Here is a 21,437-nt window from a genome sequence, read left to right on the forward strand (position 1 = left end):
CTGAGTTAGAGTTCAAGGTGACCTCCATTTCAGTGGCATCATATTAACACTTGTCCATAATGTCTCTAGTGCTTTCGACTTAGAATAAAAAAGACAGTGATGATAATTTCAACAAAATGATGCATACGATTACCACAATGGACACATGATTTCATCTCTTATTCTGAGTGGGAGGCTTCTTTAGTGTGAACATTGTATATACTTGTTGACAATGGACAATCCCATAGCCTTGCCAAAACGAAGCCCACAGCTGTGGCTCTGCCAGTTGAAAAGGATCCTAAAATCTCATCAAAGCGGCACGTATGCAGATTCACTTCAGTAAAAATGACATGGTTTCCCCCTGCTTAAGAGTAACCATCCATAGACACCCCTTCAAACAAGTGAAAAATATCTGCATAGTAAACAGGATTCGTCTCTGGCCTCACATGCACCCCATACACTCGCATCCTGCCAGAGCCTTTCTCCTCTACCTCCCCTGTGCCGAGTCCATCTGTGTCACTCTCATTAAAAAAAAAGGAGAGGAAAAAGGGAAAGTAAGCACCTGCTTTTCTTTGTGAGATAAAACTGGTTTACCAAGAATTGATCAAAATGCTGACAAGGCGTCACTTTGAATGGGAAAGTGCAGATTGTTTTCCCTGGTATGTTTACTTTTAATGAAGTGAATTCCCCAATTTAACTAACTGTTAGTTCTCCCACTTCACTACAAGCTAGTATTACATTTCACTGATTATGCATCTATATGCTAAACCCAACTGCATGTTTTAAAGGTAAAGGTTTAACGACATGAACCCTACGTCCTACCATCTTTATTCTGAGGTGAACATTCTGCAAAAATAGCAGAGAGCTTGTAGACCAGCTATTTTCAGACAAGATATTTGGGCCTAATAGAGACCCATGGGGGGACTCCATTCAAATAAGGGTTTAAGTTTAAGTGCTTAAGTCTGTGTCTAAAATGTTTCTGGATTCTGGGTTAAATTATGGGGACAGAATTGGACATTTCAAAAAGTAATGCTGAAGACTGAGGGGACCTGGATGTGGATGTCAGGTATTAAACCTGTGATGCCCATGGTAACGTATTGGTGTCAATTATACTATGACAAAAGGGGTGACTATGAGGGTCATTGATGACTCAATTGGAGCCTCTGGATAGTTATGGCTGCCAGTCTAGCTGAAGCCAAGTGACAGGGATGGCCTTTGATTTACAGTTGAAAATCCCATCAACTGTTGTTACCAAGGTCAGGCCACAAGTATATATCCTTATGAAGGAATATAGTGAAACAACCTCCTTTTCTACAAGGTTAAGAGAGTCTTGAATCCCTCAGTGTGAGGCAACTATAGCCTACGTTAAAAATACAGTGCGATTCTGAGATCTAAAAAAAAAAAAAAAAAAGATAAACTAAACACATGCCCAGTGTATGCCACAGTGCCACACTGCCAGGTACAAAATCTCTGCTCTGCAAATAATATAGTAACAGTATCAATCAGATCTGACGACTGCTACTCTCTGTGCAAAACCAACAAGATTTGAAAAGAACAGATAAGTGCCATTCTCAAATGTAAAGATAAAAGATGTATTTGGCTTTAATTTCATTGCACAGTTACATACCAATCTACCTAAAGGCTGTAAAATGTAGCACAGCCAGTCTTAGACTTAGATTTAGTCTTAGTCTTTTGAATAAAACACATAATAGTCTTAGTCTTTTGTTTTAGTCTAGTCTAGTCTTATCGACAAAATATAAAAATGTTGTATTCTTTTAGTCTTAGTCTTAGTCGACACAACTAAAGGCCCATTCCCACTGGGCCAGATAACAGATATCTGGAGAAATATCTCCAGATATCTGTTATCTGGCCCAGTGGGAATGGGCCTTTACACTGGTTAAGACAAGAGTAAAACACTTTTAACACTACATGTTTATGGCAACAACCTATGAGAAAACACATATCCATGATCTGATATATGGATATGGATATTTTGAAGAACACACCCTGATGTGATACACCCTGAGAAGTGCGATGATGTGTGACAGCGTACCATGATGAGCCAAATTCAAACATAATGCAGGTATGACTAATGCCTTGTTTTCCCAGGCAAGCATCCTAGTCCAGTCAACCACCTGGCACCTTATTACACCTCACCTCATCATGCCTTATAAATCCTAGAAAGTGAACAATATATGAAATATCTTACTTCAAAAAACGTCGTTTAAGATTGTTCTAACAACACAATCCAAATGTACTAGTACTACCACCACTTGAAGTGTTTGGATACAACAACTATTTTCTTAGACCATTGTGATAAAATAATATAAGATATTAGAGAAGGATAGAATAAGATTAATTCCCCACAGGTCCATTGGAAGCACTGCACCTATAACATTCTGTGAGTTTCAAATGGTGCATGCTTATCGTTTGTGCTACTATATAGCTAACCTCGCCTCACCAGGCTTTCCTGAGAGAAACTATATAGCTATTTGTTATTGCCTGCCCTGTCTCAATATTGCATCTACTTTGTATAATGTTTGTACCGTAGTTTTGCTGCTGCGCCCATTCACAACACAAGCGCTGCTGCTGCTGACAGTCCTCGTGGCTCGTGAGGACATCTTCGCACCAGCACCACTTCTCTCGTGCGGTTACTTTCAGTAATAGAAGACTGCGTCTCCTCCTCGCTGGCCCAGGCGCAGTAGCTCTCCACTGTCGAACAATCACGTTAAACATTATCAATCGGCACGAAATGAATGGTGCAACATCAGCGCTGCACGAAGAGCGGATCCAGCTATCTAAGATAACCGGGGGGAAAACACTGGGGATCTTGTCGGCTAGAGGCCGCTCATGCTTAATTTATCTCCACGGATGCTGATGAGACTGGAGCCGCTCAAATAGCGCTAATCTCCCAACAGAAGACGTAATCGCCTGAATCTTGGAGCAATATATACGCCAGAAGAGTATTGAAATTTTGAAATAGTTCGGTAAAATTATTTAGACGCTAAATCCAGTTGATAATTAGAGTTGTAGACTCACATCACAGTGACTTGTGTTTGTCTTTACGTAATCTTTTTTTTTTTGTTGCGTTTTTCACCGGGCTCTTGGATGGTGCATGAAAAGGACTGTTTGGCGAGGCTTTCTCCACTTGCCTCCTCCCTCGCTGCATCCGTTGTTGTCCTTACATCCTACTGTAGTCTACTGTGCGCAGCAAAACTGTAAACACACGCGGTGGTTCTATTGATGAAAACGATTGCCGCATCCTGATCCTGACCAAAGGTAGGTGGCTTGCTCTCCATCACTATTTCTATTTGCGTAAATGTTACTGAAGTGGGCCGTTTATTTTCGAAAATAATGGTGCAATGCAACATTTTTGAATCACCCTCGAAAACGGATAAGACCCAGAATAGTATCCTTACATTTTAAATGGTATGTGTATATTAATTTCATGGCTATTTTTCGTATACATTTTATTCTCATGTTATGCAGGCTGGGGGGATTCGGGATATGGGCTACATCTGCTGAGTGCTCAAGATTATTGCTAGTTTGTGTGTAGTGGTTATTTCTAAGACACATGCTAGATTTATAAAGTTTTTGTATGTCTGCTATAGTGTCTAAACGGGAAACATAATGACAGAAAGATAACAAACTACAAACACTCTCTGAGAGTGTGAATTCATGAGGAAGTGTGTGCATATATTATATTCCCCTTTTTTAACAGTTTTTATTATATCATGACACTTGCTTTGGCAAAGTAAACGTATGTTTTCTCATGCCAATAAAGCTCCTTTGAATTGAGGAGTGTTTGTGTTATTGTGCACTTGTGCAGTAGGCTACACTGTTTCAAGTATGAATGCCCCATGGACATAACCATGATGCTATGCGGTTCTACCCAACACCCATGTTTTCTCTTCCTTGACAGCCTTCTATTAGCGATGCCTGAGATTCCTCCAGCTGCGGTCCCACGCTACTTCCTGAGATGAGGGGATAATAGAGGACCTCTTCTGGCATTAAACCCACTGCTAGCATGATGCATCCGACCACCAGAGCAGGCGACAGCCTGCTGGAAACATCGCCCCGTCTGAGGAACCATATCAGATGGGTGTTCATCCTCTCCCTGTTTGTGTCTGTCCTTGAGCTTCCGCTTGCAGCAGGATACACACTCAACTGCCATAAAATCTGCATCTGCGCTTCAAACATCGTGAGCTGCTCCAAGATGAATCTGACCATTGCACCCACAGGGATTCCACTCTACGCTGCTGTGCTGGACCTCAGCTACAACGACATCACACGAATGCCTGCAGAGTGGAGCCCCGTCAAACTGCCAAAGCTTCACAACCTCCTGCTCAGCCACAACGGACTCTCCTTCCTCTCCGTGGAAGCGTTCGTATATGTCAAGTACCTGCGCTACTTGGACGTGTCCTCCAACAGCTTGCGGCATCTGGACGAGTACCAGTTTGAGCCTCTGGTCAACCTGGAAGTGCTCCTGCTTTACAACAACCAAATCGCGACGGTCGACCGCTTGGCCTTTGTGGGCATGAGCAACCTTCAGAAGCTGTACCTGAGCCAGAACCAGATATCCCGCTTCCCCCTGGAGCTGGTGAAGGATCGATCGCGCCTGGAGAAGCTCAGCCTCCTGGATGTTTCCTCTAACAAGATCAAGATCCTGCCGATTGGTGAGCTCCAGCTGCTACCTGCCTGGATTAAAAATGGCCTCTACTTCCACAGCAACCCTCTGCTTTGCGACTGCGGACTCTATAGCCTCCTGGCACACTGGCATATTCGGAGGCTCAACTCTGCCGTGGACTTCAAGGATGACTTCAAATGTGTCCTGCCTGGGCCCCAGAAGACCCAAGTGGGTGTGTTTGACCTCAATGACGTCTACATGAATTGCAGCACGTTCAAGGAGGAAGACGAGGAGGCCTTTCTGGAGCAGACGCTAACCCTTGGCTGCGACACCAAGCTCAGGGACGTGACAAAGACCTGGTTCATGCCGGGCAATGTGATGGTAGCACCAGGAAACAACCAGACGGCCAGGGTCTTACCGGACGGGAGCCTCCAGATCAGCCCAGTGAGGCCAGACGACGGTGGGACCTACATGTGCGTCGCGGTCAGTGAGGCCCTAAACGAGACCCTCTACATTGTTTTGAAGGTTCATAACTTCACCATGAACGGGGGCGGCGACACCCTGAACACGGCTTACACGACGTTAGTGGGCTGCCTGTCCAGCGTGGTCCTGGTTCTCATCTACCTGTACCTCACACCCTGCCACTGCTTCTGCTGCCCCAGCAAGGGTAAGGCCAGGGGCGAGGACAGCATTCACTCCTCCATGCTCAGCGTGACGCCCACCCACGGTGATCCGGCACTCAAGGCGGAGCTCAACAGGCACGTGGCCTTCATAGACAGCAAGGAACTGCAGGGCCAGAATGGCAAGCTCAACCCCAATGGGGATGAGAATGACCTGGATGAGGTGGCTGGCTCACTGGGGAAAGGGAAGAGAAAGAAATCAGTAGAGTCCATCAGTTCCGTTTTCTCAGATACTCCCATGATGGTATGAAGGGCTTGCTGTACTTTGTTTTGCGCGTGGTGTGGCACACCGGAAATCGCAGCAGTGTCATGCTCTGAGCTTGTAGATGGGATATTGTCAGTGCGCAACGCCAGTGCACAGCTAAGTATAAATCCAGCTTTGGAGGCGGGCGGGAGGGGATTGGATGTCCCATGATTACACTGTGGTATTGTATGATGCAAGTCTCTCAAACTGTGACATTGACATTGGGTGAGATGACTTGTCTATGAATAGAAGGTAGATCTACAGTTCTTTACGCTTGGAGGTATGGGAGCACTAAATGAACTGCCTTGTCGTTTTGCAAGGAAAATAAATAGGACCTTTCCAGCATTTTAATGTGTAGCACTTAAATATTCATACTGTGAAAGCCTGGCAGTGGAAGTGAAAGTTATTCTCGTAAATGTAATAGAGGCCATCTTGTTGGATACCAATACTCAGGAAGCGTACTGTAGATAGTTGGACAAAATAGGACAAGATGCACAACAGGAATAGTGTATTCAAATCATGCTCATTAGACTTTAAATGTATCTTCCCCTCTGTCGACACATGGTCATTATCTCCAGGTTATGAATAGTCATCATTATCCACAAGCCACAGAGAGCCATTAGAATAAACAAACATATTACTCCCCAGCATGGTAGGGCTATATGAATGAGATAGCAGATACATGGATTTCTCTCTTGTCAGTTATTCAATGACTTATAACAACATAGCTGTAGCACAAACACCAAAATGAGAAGATCATAGCTGGTCAGTTTTCATTCACCTTCATAGCTGATGCCAATCCAGAGTTAAACTAAATTAGGAGTAGTTCAGTCTAAATTAGATCTATAATTGCCTTTTCTTGTATTCATATTGTATTATCACGGCTGCAATGATACACAAGGCAAATTTCCCCCTTTGATATGAAGGATCAACTTATAGTAGGCCTACATAGAATTATGACATCAAATAGCTAGCTAGTGCAAGACAGATCATTGTTTTATTTACTGTATGTATGGATGTGCTTATTGCACAAGCACTGCATAGCCCAGACACTGTATGAAGCCTTAGTATTTAGTCTTTACGGAGTGGACGGACCCATCAGTAAGTAGTGATAGTTCTGTATACAGTCAGGCCAGGTGCCGTGCTCCACTCAGTGCTTGGTTTATGTTTAACATACCAATTCACAAGGTGCTGTTTACTGCAAGATGCCATTCCTGGTCTCGGTCAACACAGAAAATGTGTTTTTCTTAAAAAAAAAAAGAATAAAAAAAAAAGGTGGGGATCACTTTCAAGAAGCTAACTGCAAACGTATCTGTTTCTCTTCCTGTGTTCAAAACGTGCATGGTTTTCATGTGTAGTCAAAAAGTCATATCTTGTATATTCATAAATCATATGAGATGTATGTAATAGATTAGAGTATATTTTTCTTCTTTCTTCTCAAATGAAATTGTAAACACAGATAGCCAACCTAACTGTCCTGTCCTGGTAGGTTGAATGATATAGACCAGTTGTTCTCAAAGTGGGTTAAGAGGCTTCCAGCGGGTTTCCAGCAAAATGAGTTAATATAGCATTGAATTGAATGACAGTTTAGCCACTTTGACCCTAAACACAATGGCTATTTGAAAATAGCACATCTGCTATGTTCAACACTCTTCAACAAATGTGAAAAAAGTACAATATTTTGGAAACATTTAAAAACATAAATCTTGTAAGTGGGTCTTATTTTGAGATGGAGTGGTGACACAAAAATGTTTGAGAACCACTGATCTTGACTGTAGAGGGTACATAAATGTCATATTCTGGCTGTCATATTACATAACCAGAGGCTGATACTCAAAATGTATGAGGTTGTGCTTTATATCAACCTGACAGCAGAGAGCTAGCCAGTTCATGATTTGAGAGTTCTTAGGTGTCAGCAGAGCAACAGGGAGAGCTGCATTCAAAATGAGAACATCCCATCCCCTCTGAAAAAGATTGCCATTGCATTCTGTTTGACAGGTTGAGTTTGCCTTGCAAATATGCCAGAACCCTTTTCTATTGCATGGTTTGCAATTCACTCCTAAACACCTATAAAGCACTAAACAACCTCGCTCCTCCAAACCTCCTTGATCTCCTGGAACCCTATGCCCCTTGTTGTCCCCAATACCAAAAAACTTACCTGGGGCAACAGAGCTTTTGCTTCCCCAACCCTCTGGAATGCACTCCCCAAAACCCTCCAAACCTTCCAAACCCACCTCTTTCATATTGCTTTCCCCAGCTAAACTACCTTATGTTTAATTGTTTTTAAATGGTTTTATTCCTTCGTCTTAGTGTTTTTTTAATCCTTAATAAAGCTGTTTATTTTTAACCCTTTTTGCCCTATGTAAAGCGTCTTTGAGTACTCAGAAAAGCGCTCTATAAATTTGAGATATTATTAATATTATTATTATACCAAAAGATAACAGTGACAGTTATCTTTGAGAAAAGACAGAGATCTTTATTGGATCTATGAATGTGAGTGCCCCTAATACTGTGTATACCGAATTAACCAGTCTGTCTGTGCACAAACAACAACAAAAACAAACTGAGAGATTTTACTATGAGGTTCAGCTTTTGTTTCATGATACGAGATCCATGATTAAAGGGTAATTGCATCTTCTGATTAGGTGAGTCTTGCTTCCTTCTAGCTGGCTAACCACTGTTGAAATGAGTCATATAGCAACACAAAGCCATTCTCTCTGCCCGTCCGTATTGTGACTACCCAAATTCAGTCTAGATTTGTTTGGATTGTCTTGTACATGCCCATAATTATGAGGATATCCTTGCTTCAATTTGAGATCAATCATTCCGCCAGGTAATGAATGTCATGCCCTTTAAGTACTTCGTAATTTGTTTAAGGAAATTGAGGGAAATGCCTGGAGCGTCAAAATAACATTTATTTTCCTACAGTCATCTTATTGGAGTGTGTATGGAGAGCTTTTCATATTGCAGCATTCCAGTTGCAATAATACTTTTCTAAATTTGAGATTCTCGGTCATGGGAGGAAATCATACCCATTCAAACCTCAAACCTGGCTATTTACTGCATTCACCTTAGCCCTAGATACATAGTATTCAGTTAATACTGAATACTATCTGTTCTACTATTCTAATAATATAGGTTTTAGTGTAAATGCGTGTTTTATCCGGGTGGAATAATGGAATGTATACCATCGCTGTGTGTGTATTAAATGAGGCTTTTCCTGTGTGGGTGAAAAAAGGAAGTCACACTTGTCAGAGAGGTGTTGTATGTGAATCATTCCCGTCTCTCTCACACAAACACATGGGGATATCAGGTGCTGTAAAGTGAGAAAGAGGACCTGAATTAACGCAGTACACGCTATAAATAAAGCAATATTCTATCACATATTAATGATGGTAATTGGTAAGGATTCAGGCCATTAGGTCTAATCTAATTCTAAGATCCTATTTTTGCCCCTTTACATGACGCTTTGTCAAATATGTATTTTATCCCCTGCTGTGGTGCAGGGGGAACATAATGAGCTGCTGAGCAATGTAATGTAATAAGGTAATTTACCTGAGGGTTCAAGGCCAGCCTACGAAAGGCAATGTCTTGGTAATAAATGTCAGGCGACCTGAAATAGCTAATGACTTGTAATAAAAGAAAATACCCATCTTTGGCCGAGAATGGATTTTATTTCAGCGTGCCTCTAATTGAAAGATATGAGAATAGCCAGTTCGTCCTTTAGTAACACAAAGTCAGGCTAGAATCTGCCTCGGTTAAAAGATATCATAATCTAAGGATGGTCATTTTGTACTTCATACTCTGGTGGTTGGACACCTCACCCTGATGCACACAAACTACAAGTCCGTTTTGTATATTTGTACAGTGCTGTTGTCAGGGTTCCTACACAGTAAAATTCTCAGTGTTCATTTATCCATTTGTAACTCTTGAGAGTGCACACTTTTTGGTATCTTTGTAAAAATTCGTACACGATTGTCACACCAATATCAAAAGGATAAACGCAAAAAAGGCAGCGGCTTATTTCCATTGCAGTCCTTTACAAAATTCTACAAATCACTGCTGATGATTTTACTGTGTAGCATTGCACAGAAGAAATAGGTTTGTTATCTTCAAAGCAAATCTGCCTTCCTGAGGTGAACATAATGTATTAATCATAAATTGTAGTATTGTCAGTATTGATGATTTGTGTACTGCTATGTTCTGCCAGTGTATTCTAACAGTATTCTTGTATAATCCAATGTTGTTGGTCATTTTGTCTGTGATTGTTATTTCAGTGTCAACCCCCCCAGTCTTGCTATCAGAGTGTCTTTCTAAGTAAGGGTTGGGATGGTTTTATATTGAAAGTTGTATTTGACTGCACTGCTGTAGACTATAATTGAAAAGAGTCATTGACGAGAACATCATTGAGGCAACACCTGCCTTTATAATGGCTTTACTCTGGAGTCTGGAGTATTAACCCGGTGGAAAAGTAATGAGAGTAAATGATGTAGTCCAGTTAAACGTACTTAATCATATCGATACATGGTGTACTTACAAGGTATACCCAACCCATTTTGACAATACTTTCATTTTATACACTGTATTGTTAATTTCAATGTTATTACACCATTTGTTATTTTGTGCTTACAATGCTGCCAGGTTATCACTCAGGCTAATACACTGGACTAAGGCTACCGTAAAGTTAAGTGCTCCAGGCTTTATAGAAGTGCACAGTTGGACACATTGGTAGCTGTGGATAATGACCGACCAATGGCCTATTCATGTGGTGTTGAACATGTGTCTGGCAACTTGAACTATTATGTTCAAGTTGGAACACTAGTTAAACAAATGTTTTATGCTTTGGGAATTTATGACTTTCATTTTTTTCCCCAACACATAAGTGTAACAACACAGCAGGATTACAGCATTTTCTCCATCAACTGCGCAATGCTTACCCTTCTGGGAAAAACTATTAGGGAAAGAAGCACTCACAATACTTAGTAGCAAATACACATATGTAAGCATTGGGTTAGAGTGTGAGCTGGCTGCTATAGAATCTAAACAGCCTGGTTATTAATTTGCATGGTTCACAAAAGAGCTTCGCTGACTGCAGGAATAAGTGTAACATAATAGTTAATACTGTAGAGAATATAATATATATATATATATATATATACTTTGATTTAATAACAAAAAAGATTAAAAGTGTTTTACATCTATGTGTGTCGTTACCTGTTTTCTCTTCACCTGTACTTCTCAGTTGTTACTTATCCTTCCCAGCCTGTAGTTCCTGCTACCTGCACTCTGTAGGCCTACAGAATACACTTTAGAATTTGTAAACATATACCATAATACATTTTAACAAAATGTAACAGTTTACAAAATTCCACAAGGTAACAATCAGTGGTGTATCTTAAAATACAGTACATAGATATTATTGAATGTACTAAAACATATTCATGGCCATTGTTTGAAATGTGAAACATTTAAAATAATATGAACACTTCCTAGGAAGGTCCTCGATGCATGTCCCACTGGGATGAGACCCCGTGGCAGAGCAAAGTAATAATGTCTAGGTTGGAAACATCTTCATGGCATACAGTATACTGCCATTCCTGAATTAAAACTGAAGGACTGGTGACATCTAGTGGTTGCAAGGTGTAAATACATTAGGTGATCAGAACCTTTGATCATGACAGGTTCTACATTAAAATGTAATAACTGTAAATCCGGAATTACCACACCAGAGCTGTTTCATAGATACAATGAGTTTTAATGGATTTACCATACTGACATTTCAATTTAGCAGCAATAATGGATAGGTTGAGGTATTTCTGTCAAACATAATCAGTAATCAACAGAACCATTCAGCCAAGTACAAAAAGATAACAATTGTAATAAAACAGTGCACACACACACACACACACACGACAAACAGTTGCTCCTGATGAATTGTGCCTAAAGACCAGAACATGTGCATGTACGCGCACATGCACGCGCACATGCACGCACGCACGCACGCACACGCACACACACGCACACACGCGAATGCTGGCAGTAGCTTTAGCCTGCAGGATAGGCTTCTTCTCCAAGTGGTCATTTTAAGGCAGGCTCCCTTAATTATGAAGTTTTGTCTGCCAAAACAGAAAGAACAGTTATCGGTTACACATACTTTTACTACTTTGTGCAGTTCGTTTGATGAACTTAAGCAGAAGGAATGCTGCATCTAAATTTTAAGTTTTCAATCCAAACACAATGTAGTACTGTGCAGGGTAGGGCAGGCAGCATTTTTGTAAGAGCCATACTTTACCTTCAATAGTTTAGTTTAGTTTATTTTAGTTTGCAGTTGAGAATGTCCACTCACTCTTTGGGGGTCTATGGTCTTCTCCAAGCCCTGAGACAGCACACCACCCATGTTCTCCCCCTTCCATGAGAACAGGCTGGAGTGGGAGGTGGATGACTTGGGGGTTCTGGTCAGGGAAGCAATAGGTGGTGGTGATCCGTCACTGGTCTTCCGCCTCTTGGCCAGCCGCCTGTGGTCAAAACCCACAACTCTGCCATAAACGCCTGGCGGTCTGCCCCTTCGGCGCGGTGAGGGGTGGGGCGGATGGAAGGGTGCGGGGAAAGGGGAACGGTTGCCCACACCTGGCAAGCTTGAGTGTCGGTCTGATAAGTGTGGCGGCTGAGAGGGGCATGGCTTCTTTCTTGGCGAGATGGTGCCGTTGATTGGTCCTTGAGAGGAGGGGGAGGGATAGGCCCTGGAGGGGGAGGGCGGTGTGCCCTTCTCATGGAGGTTCTGCTCCCTGGTGTGTTTGGAAGACTGGTCCTCGGCGCAGCTGTGTGAAGATTTAGCAGCTTTCTTCACTGTGCCATCAGCTTGTAGTAGCTCAAGCTCCCTCAGCCGAGCTTTGCTGGGACGCCCGATGGGATTGTGCTGGCGGCCGTGGCTAGCAGAGAGAAGGCTGGAGGAGGGTGGTTTGGTGCTAGGAAGGTTGCTCCGACTGCTCTTAGCCTCCGATTGCCCTAAGGAGGGGGAGGAGCAGCTGTCCTTGGCTACAGCTCTGTGGAGGTGGGAGGCGGGAGGAGGACACCTGAGTGAGGAGCCAGTGAGAGGGGATGCTCTGGCTCCTGTCCTGACAGAGGACCCAGCAGCACTGCTGGGTGTAGTATTGTGTCGCCTGAGACCTGTTGACACTTGAGGCATTTTCCTGTATGCGAAAGCAAAGAAATAAATTATATACTGTAAATGATATACTGTATAATAATCTAAACGTATTTGGAAGAGAAGAAAGAAACCTCTTCTTGGCTAGCTTTGCCCAGTGGCTGTAGCTGCCAGAGCAAATGCTAACTTGCCAATTTGCATTACTGCTCGACTAAAAAAGTAATGTAACCCGCCAATCACACCGGAATAGAGTACAGTACTATGAAAGGAGCACAAATTTCACACACATACAAATCAGTGCTTCCATTATAGTTATGTAAAGTGGCCCATTTTGACAGTTAAACACAGCTGTAGGTAATAACCATAGTGCTACTGCTAGGTAATAACATTAATTGTGGATATGATTAATTAAGGTGTTCAAGTGTGCCACCATCGAGTTAACTATACAGGAGCCATGCTGGCACAGTAAAACCTACCTGGAAATGAAAACTGTCAGCTGTGTTTACCCATCATAATACTTGAGGTGAAAAGGGGTCTATAATTGGGATGTTTATCAATCAACACAGATGACAATTTCCTGTCAAGGTTAGCAGCAATCTAATGGACTATAAATTAAATTTGTTTAAAGGCAATAAACAAAAAAAACATAAAAGGCGGAGACGAAAGGTAAATGAGATGCTGCATTGCTCTCTGCATACCACACGAGAGACAAAGTTTCATGCTAAACTGTATTCTCAGCAGTCTTGTTTTTTTAGAAAGTCAATCATATCTACAGGAACTTTTTCAATATCACAGAATATTAGCGAAACTGGGGAGCCATGTTTGCCTGAATGTAGCATGGCGTACTTATTAGGGCATTCACCAAATATTCGATTATTCGAATATCAAAGTCACTATTCGACGTTGTTCACCGAAGTCCAAAATCTGCTTATTTTATTTTTTATTGTTTTCTCTTTAAAAAATATATAGTATATAATGCTTGGCTAGATAGGAAGTCATAAGAATGAGTTGTCAATGCCCCTGGTGGATGACTTTGTTAATGCTCTATACCAGGGGTTCTCAAACCTTTTTTTGGCTGTGACCCCCAAAATAAACTTATTTGAACTGGTGACCCCCACCCTGACAAGCACTTGGAATTGTAGGTATTACATTTAATGTGACTCAGGTCCGCAGATAAATATTGTGAAAATAGCAGATCTACATGCTCGTTCGCCTCTTGCTTAATATTTGACAGTTTGGCCAGCCCTGTCGAATATTCGACTATTCGAATACTTTGAGGTAGAATAATTCGAATACTAAAAATCACTATTCGTGAATGCCCTAGTACCTATACATTTCTTTGTTTGGATATTCAAGGAATATTTTATATATTTTAGGAACTGCAACAGCACCCATGTGGTATATTCATTATGAAAATGTCTCTGTGGTATAATCCAATACAGGACATTGTCATCTGTGTCAATTGGTAAAATATCCACTTATAAACCCCTTATCAGAATTATGATGGGTAAACACAGCTGAAGATGATAATATGAATTTGGGGTTAATTTCCAGGTAAGTGTTACTGTGTCAGCATGGACCTGCTCCTGTATAGTTAACTTGATGGTGGCACACAGCACAGGAATACCTAAATCATATCCACAATTAACGTTATTACCTATAGTTATTACCTACAGCTATGTTTACCTGTCAAAATGGCAGCTGCGAAAAGGGCCACCTTACATTAACATTTCACATTTCACCTTAATTACATTAACATTCCAACCTGTATGTGACAAAGGTTGAATTAACTGAATTCCCTTTACGTTTGGAAACCATTCTCATGAACAGATGTGAGAGACAACACTTACTTCCACAAGTGAGCGCTAATGTGGTGCTCCACCATGGCACTGAGGGCAAACCGAAGGTGATGCAACCGCCGGTCAAAGGTGAAGATGTTACAACCCAAGGTGTGGCTTCCAAAAGTGCATAGCTGCCAAAGAGAGCAATATAAATATGTAACAGACGCTTATCAACACTAATCAACGCAAACATTGGGCCGGTGTGTGCAGGCCTTTAAGGCCTCTACAGAGGAGGACTTAAAGTTCGGACTGTGATCAGATTGGGTGACGTCTCATGTTGAAGTGTTGCTCCAAACTCACTGAATAGACTTTAAAGACATGGTCATTACTGCCATGGCACTATGGCTTTTATTATGGCTTTTACTTATGTCATTTAGGTGATCCAGGATGTGAAGCTAAAACAATTGCCTAGTTGTAAGTCGCTATAATGTACCAAACATTTATTGTAACATATTAAAAGTATTTTAGCAGGTTCTGGTACCCACCCCGAGAGGTTTGGGGTGCCAGGGTGTGGCGGGCAGGTCCCTGGCCTCCTCCTGTTCCTCTCCCTCGCTCTCCTCACTTGACAGGAGGCTCTGGTTGAAGGGGTATGGAGGCTGTATCTCCACTTCCACAGCACCGTCTCCATCCTCCTCCTCCTCCTCCTCTGGATTGCTCTCCAGTGACTCCCTGCTGGGGGAATGCCTGCTGGTAAGCCGCAGGGAGCAAATGAGAGAATTATGACTGGTACATTCACAGGATGAAGAGGCAGGATTCAGTAGGACACCGTGCTAGCAGGGTGCCCCTGATCCTGTTATCCCATCAGAAGTGTGTATTTTTAGATTGCAATGGAATTAAATGTACAGATTCATCTTTGTCAGACAGTGGTCCGAATTTTCATTCTAACGGCAACTTTTTTTGGTGTAATTTCAAAATGACACCAAACAACTGTAAATGTTCTTCTGCATTCAGCACATTATCATTCAGGAGATGCTGACCAACAAGTGTAACAGAGAATTTTAGTGTAGTAGTTCTCCAACTCCTTCCCCTTAGTACTGTTGGTTTTCAATGCCACCAAGTTGAACTAGTCCCAGATTAAACAGCTAGAATTACAAGGACGCCTCCTGTGCGTTTAAAATTAATGCCCTGGTAGGATGCAAAACTAGCAGTACCAGGGGACCCAATGACAAGGGTTGGGATCTGATATTTTCACTGAATGTTCAGCTCAGAAGAGTGATGCTAGGGTTGTGGTACTTACAAATGAAACATTACATATTGCTACTGATGACACGGGTTAGGGTTAGCTCTCATACCTGAGGATGGGGCAGCTGCTGCCACGGTTGTGTTTGTTGAGTTGGGGTGGTGATGGCTCTTCTTCGGGGGCCTCCGAATGTGAAGGAGAGTCTATCATTGCGTGGGAGTCCTGGCCTTTAGACCCTGCCCGTTGCTCCATTACCAGCTGGTCAAAAGTCTTACTCCTGCCCACCACTTTACGCCGCTGGTGGATGGAATGAATCTATAGTGGCAGAAATAAGGTGAGAAAATAGGGACAGGGTTTATTTGTCCTTCCTTAAAACCACTTCTTATTAGCGATATGTCAGTCATTGTGTGAGTGTGTGTGGCGGGGGACCACATCTGTCATTTTTGCAATATACATAATTAACTTTTGAGTTTAGCCACTTAAACCCTATTATACTTTGTTGCCCAGTGTCCCCCAGGGTCTATAATGGCCTCCATTTTTCCATGTACACAAAATCATTTTGCTTTCAACTGTCTATTATTTTTTGCGATTGACATAATTAACTTTGGAGTTTAACCACTTAAACCCTACTGTACTGTATATACTTTGTGGAACAGGGTCCCCCCATTTTACCTTTACCCCCCCCCCTTCTTTCCCTGTACAACAAGTCTCTTTGGTCACATGTGAGATTGTACATTGGTTGTTTTCGACGACTTGCCTATACATGCCCAGAATAGGGACACTAAGGTTTATGTGGTTAAAAAGGCCATGAGGGAAAGTGAGGAGGCATTGAGAGAGTTTACATTGCACATAAGCTGGCGGGTGCATAGCTTCTTCCTTTCTGGATCCAACACGCCGCAGTGTTTGTCCAGGTCACATTCTTTCTCTGGGGAAAGAAAACAAACACAGTAGCTAGTCAGCATGCAGAACCAACAAGACATCACAGACAGTCAGATGTTCTATAATGGCTGGGTTGGGCCTCTGAGGCATGGGACAATCGAACATTTTCATGTCATTATATTATCCCGATAATTATTAAATTGGGTGCTGCAAGGCTAGTAGAATGAATGCAAAAAACAATGTCTCCTTGCTAAATTAAGGGATATATATATATATATATATATATAAAAATAATAATAATAAAAAAAAAGCAACATTGTGTGAGTCATTTTTCTGTCCAACTAATATAGTGGCATAGAGTCAGCCTGTAACAATTATTAACCCATTTAGTACAAATGGGAACAACACTGTGGCGGTTTCATGTCATCCAACTGTACTGCTAGCCTTGTGGCTTAGAGTGAGATTCTGTGAGTGAGATAAATTCTGGCAAACCTTGGCCAGGAGGACTTCGGTTAATCTTGGTTGTTTTAAATGTTTTAATATAAATAAAGCGTTGGTCCTTTTCAAGATAATTTTGTGAAATATAGCAGGGTAAAAATATAACTGCATAAGGCTGACCTTATAGTACACCTTGATGTAAGCAAAACGGCTGCAGGTAATCAAATACATAATGGGTGTCTTAGATTAAGATGTATAATCATCATTATCCCAATAATGGCAGTGCTTTTATTGTGATAAAAGATCAAACCTTATATCCTCCCTTACTCTATATACAACCTCTATGTAAAAACAACGAGACGACCGCCCTTGTGAATCACAGTTAACTTACTGCAAACTTTTTTGTAAGTGCGGCTGTAAGTCCTCGGGATGGGCAGAGGATTGTGTTGAACATCTGGTGGCCTAGGAACAGGCTTCTGCTGTATGGGTTTCTCTGAGGAGGTGGAGGATGAAGAGGAGGAGGAAGAAGAGTCTGCGCCAGGAGGTAGAGGTTCTGTGTGCCAGGCAGGGACTCTGGGACACGGAGCAGAGGAATGTGTAGGTGATGGAGAGCTCTCCTGAGGGAACTTTTCCACTGGAGTTACACTGTAGAGGGAAATGGACAAATAAAATGCAGGGTTCATTATATTAGACTAAAACTAGGGGTGTGTTCAATTAACCACAATAATCGTATTCCTTGCCGATACTCGCATCGATACAGAGGCTACCATATCGATACGGCTATCGACGTGGCTTTAAAAAAACGAAGAATAATGTATTTGCATTTATTAATAATTCAATATTGTAATATATAATAACCAGCCCTAATTAGTGTTGGGAAAACACTAACAGGTCTATAAAACAACCCGCTAATGATGGAGAATTTGAACTTACCTGACAACCTCCTTTTGGACTTTGGCAGGACTGTCTTGGGGTACAACTAGCGCTGCCAAGGGGGTTCCAGACCCTTGGTATTTGCCGTCCTTTTGCCTCTCTCTCGCAGAGCGAGACAGCATTGAGGAGGACCGGCCAGTCCTAGGTCGCTGCTGAGTGGCCAAGGTGGTGTACTGCCTGCAGAGTTTAGCGACAGGCCCATGTCGCCTCTCACAGTGCCTTTCAAAGGCCTGTGGTTTGACCACCTGACCACAGTGACTGCACACCACCAAGTAGAAGTCGTCATATGTTGGGCATTGGCCATATATGGGCATATCTATGTAAGAAAATATAAAGATACAGAAGTTAAATGCTTGTCAGGGGACTGATTACACCACTAAGAGTGGTCCTATATACTACTCCCAGTGGTGTACTGACCAAGTTATTGAAAGACTTTCAACAGCAGAACCCTCACCCTCTTTCCCAAGTGTCATGGTCTCTGTGCATTTCTTTCCATACTTGCTGCATTCTTCCACGTTCAGGCCTGCTTGATGCAAAGACATCAGTGTTAATTGTATTATGTCATTCTATGCAAGTGGTTCTCAAACATTTCCATGTCAAGGAAGGACCCCCCAATGGCCCCATGTGTAGGCTATTTGGCATTTTTAAATAGTTTCAAATTAGCCTAGGGGCTTTATGTTGAAAAAGATCCTCGCTTTGCTGGGGACCCATGCCATTACAAACTAGGTAGCCACTGACACTGTAAGACACACACTCAAATGGGCAAAACATCAACTATTTAGCAAAGTGGTTCTCAAGTGGGGTCCTGGGAGGTCCTTGAGGGGGTTCCCAGATAAATGATGGATACGGTAGTTAGGAAACAAAGTGTACTGTACACTCTCAGAGTTATGGTGGTCCAGGTCTTTAGGGGTTCTCAAAGTGGGGACCCCCAGGGCTCTATATCCTATATAGGCCTATATATATATGCACAAAACCTTTTCAGATGGTTTTGTACCAACATAACCAACGATTTAGCCGAGACCAGGCTGACTGACAATATAGTTTAGCAGTTAGCTGGCCAAATCCCTAAAGCAGTGTTGTTGTTGATGGTGTACGTGATTTGCTAGCGAGTTACACCTGCACTGCACTCACTATATTGTCACACGTACAGTATGTTGAGTATGTTTTTTTCTTTATTACTGTATATCAGTCACAGCAAAACATGTCGTTGGTTATCTTGATTGTTGCCTGGCTCGCTATCTGTATTCTGGATAGCTTCCTTTGATCAAACTCCTCCAGCGCTAAGACCCAGCGGGTCTTTTGTTTGGGTTGTGCTTTTTAATGTTATATCGGGTACAGTGCGATCACTGCAGAAATAAATCACAGTACAATGACATCATAATGAGACAAAAAGACGACGTGTAGTTGGGGGTGTGACTCACCTTCAGATGATAAAATGTTAGCCCCATCTACCCATGAACTCCAATTTAATCCAACAAAATCGTCGAGGTTGGGATTTTGCCGATCCAAAGCGGCCATTGCTGCTCTTGCGCGTTCACGAGTTGACACCATCAGTGCACGACACGGCACCATAGCACGGCACGCGCATCCTAACCGCGTCATGACATTCGTGCACATGCAGGAATAAGCAGCAGAACTGGTACTGAAGCAAGCAGTTGCAACTGCAAGATAAACATACGGTGCACTGCTGCGATGTGAGATATATTGTCTATCTTTCAATGTTATATGAGATACGTACACAAAGTGGTTCCTGGGTAAATAAACCGTAAAGCTGTGAAACTGTACTTTTTCCTATTCTAATAAATTAATCAATCAATTCAGTGTGTGTACATCATCATCACAGCATATATTATAAATATATTATAGGCATAGGCCTATACAAAAAAAGTGGCACACACAGTGGGAGCATCTGGGATGCATGCATAAGGATAAACTGTCTTTTGTATGTCCAACTGCTGTGTGTGCAGCTAAGGCAAGCCCTCAACTTGGAAGAATCCCTCCTCTAATGGTGGTCTAGTGGACAGGTGGCGATTGTGCATGGCAATCTGTTCAAGCTCCCCGCAATTGTATATGCTGCGCTGTCTGCCAGGCCTGAGAGGCCTCACTTCCTCATAGACCCGTTAGATTTGAAGCAGCCGACCCCACGTCACCAGAGTATGTATGTAGGTGGTTCAGCAGGGTTGTGTGTTAGATCTTCATCAAGACGAGACATGTTGGTCCAGCCAAAGGGCCCAGGCCCCAGGGGTGTCTGCTTCCAGGATGCCAGCCATGCGTTTGTATACAGTTCCTCAGGAATAAGCATCTCTTGTGCCGCCTTATTGTAGCAGTATTGAAGACTCGAGTCTGCTCGAAGGCACCGTCTTAGTTGTAGTTTCATGCAGGATGTGCCAGTCATGTTTCTTGGCTTTCCTTGCCAGGTCGAGGTTAGCAGCCTCTCGTCGGAGGACCTTCGTGGCAATTCCCATTAGGACTGGCTGGCATCATTTATGGCAGTCAACCTTCTTGACATATGTGCTTCTACTCCAGGCTAGAGCAGTCCAGGGCTTGCATGAAAATTGGTAGTGTCTGAGACACCCCAGGTTGTGCTGATAAAAATGAGACCCTTGATATCACTTTGCCCCCACTTCTTCCTGGTGTGGTTTGTATGTGTCTGTACACTGGATAGTGTCCAAGGTACTTGGGGCTTGCTGGAACTCCAGGCGCTAGGTGTCAACAGATACCAGCAGTTACCTTTTCGCTTCACTGTTAAGAAGATATGCCACCATAATTAAACTAAAAGCGGCATTTTAATGTTAATGGCCAGTCTTTGACAGAAAACCACACATTTAATTGCTCTTCCCTTTAATAATGTACATCATCGATTTCATATTATGGACTCGGCACTCAGGTTCTTCTGATCAAAGATATTGCTTATAGCTAGTAGGCCATAAAAAAAGACCAATGGGTAATGCACTTCATGAAGTTAAATTACAAACATGGAAAAAATTGCCTTCCTGTATCACTAAAATGTATTTTCTGTTTATCAATATCAATATTATGGTTCTGATAGTGACATTTTCTAACAATTTTATAGTTCTGATTTAATCAAGTTATATTTTCTTCATAACTAACTAGTTGACTAGCCAACAATGGGTATTTTTAGCCTGATACTTCAGTCCGCACATCACCACCCCCAACGAAGTGTGATTGAGACGGACGCTAGCAGTCAGGCTAGGGTATTTTAGCTTATGTCTCCTTTCCGACATGTCTCCATTCCGACACTAACCCTATCTCTAACCCTTACCCTCCTATGGAAGTGTCGCCACTCCGACAATAAGAAGTCTATTTCTGAGCAATCTGGGAACCACATCATCAAAGCAAGGGCGACGCCCACTCGGCCTGTCTCTGAGCCTGTCTGAGGCTGTCTCGAGAGATTAATTTCGGAGTGGCGACATGTCGGAATGGAGAGCGACACCCGGGTTGGAAATGTTCAATCAGTCAGGAGAGAGAGAA

General features: G+C 42.4%; 2 protein-coding genes across 2 annotated transcripts; one reads left to right on the forward strand and one right to left on the reverse strand.

The window, feature by feature from the left end:
• Window positions 1-4,009: 4,009 nt before the first annotated feature.
• On the forward strand, window positions 4,010-5,536 carry amigo1 (adhesion molecule with Ig-like domain 1; the record flags this gene model as incomplete). Its single annotated transcript, XM_080732664.1, has 1 exon — window positions 4,010-5,536. The coding sequence occupies one exon, from the start codon at window positions 4,010-4,012 to the stop codon at window positions 5,534-5,536; it is 1,527 nt and encodes a 508-aa protein (XP_080588790.1).
• A 6,092-nt stretch (window positions 5,537-11,628) lies between these two features.
• atxn7l2b (ataxin 7-like 2b) lies at window positions 11,629-19,496 on the reverse strand (the record flags this gene model as incomplete). Its single annotated transcript, XM_080732665.1, has 10 exons — window positions 11,629-11,646; window positions 11,877-12,720; window positions 14,525-14,646; window positions 15,001-15,202; window positions 15,808-16,010; window positions 16,538-16,620; window positions 17,404-17,657; window positions 17,946-18,261; window positions 18,400-18,468; window positions 19,367-19,496. 10 exons carry the CDS (start codon window positions 19,494-19,496, stop codon window positions 11,629-11,631), a joined length of 2,241 nt encoding a protein of 746 aa, XP_080588791.1.
• Window positions 19,497-21,437: the final 1,941 nt, after the last annotated feature.

The sequence above is a fragment of the Nannobrachium achirus genome (genome assembly GCF_963921795.1).
Source record: "Nannobrachium achirus genome assembly, chromosome: 9".
Classification (NCBI taxonomy): Eukaryota; Metazoa; Chordata; class Actinopteri; order Myctophiformes; family Myctophidae; genus Nannobrachium; species Nannobrachium achirus.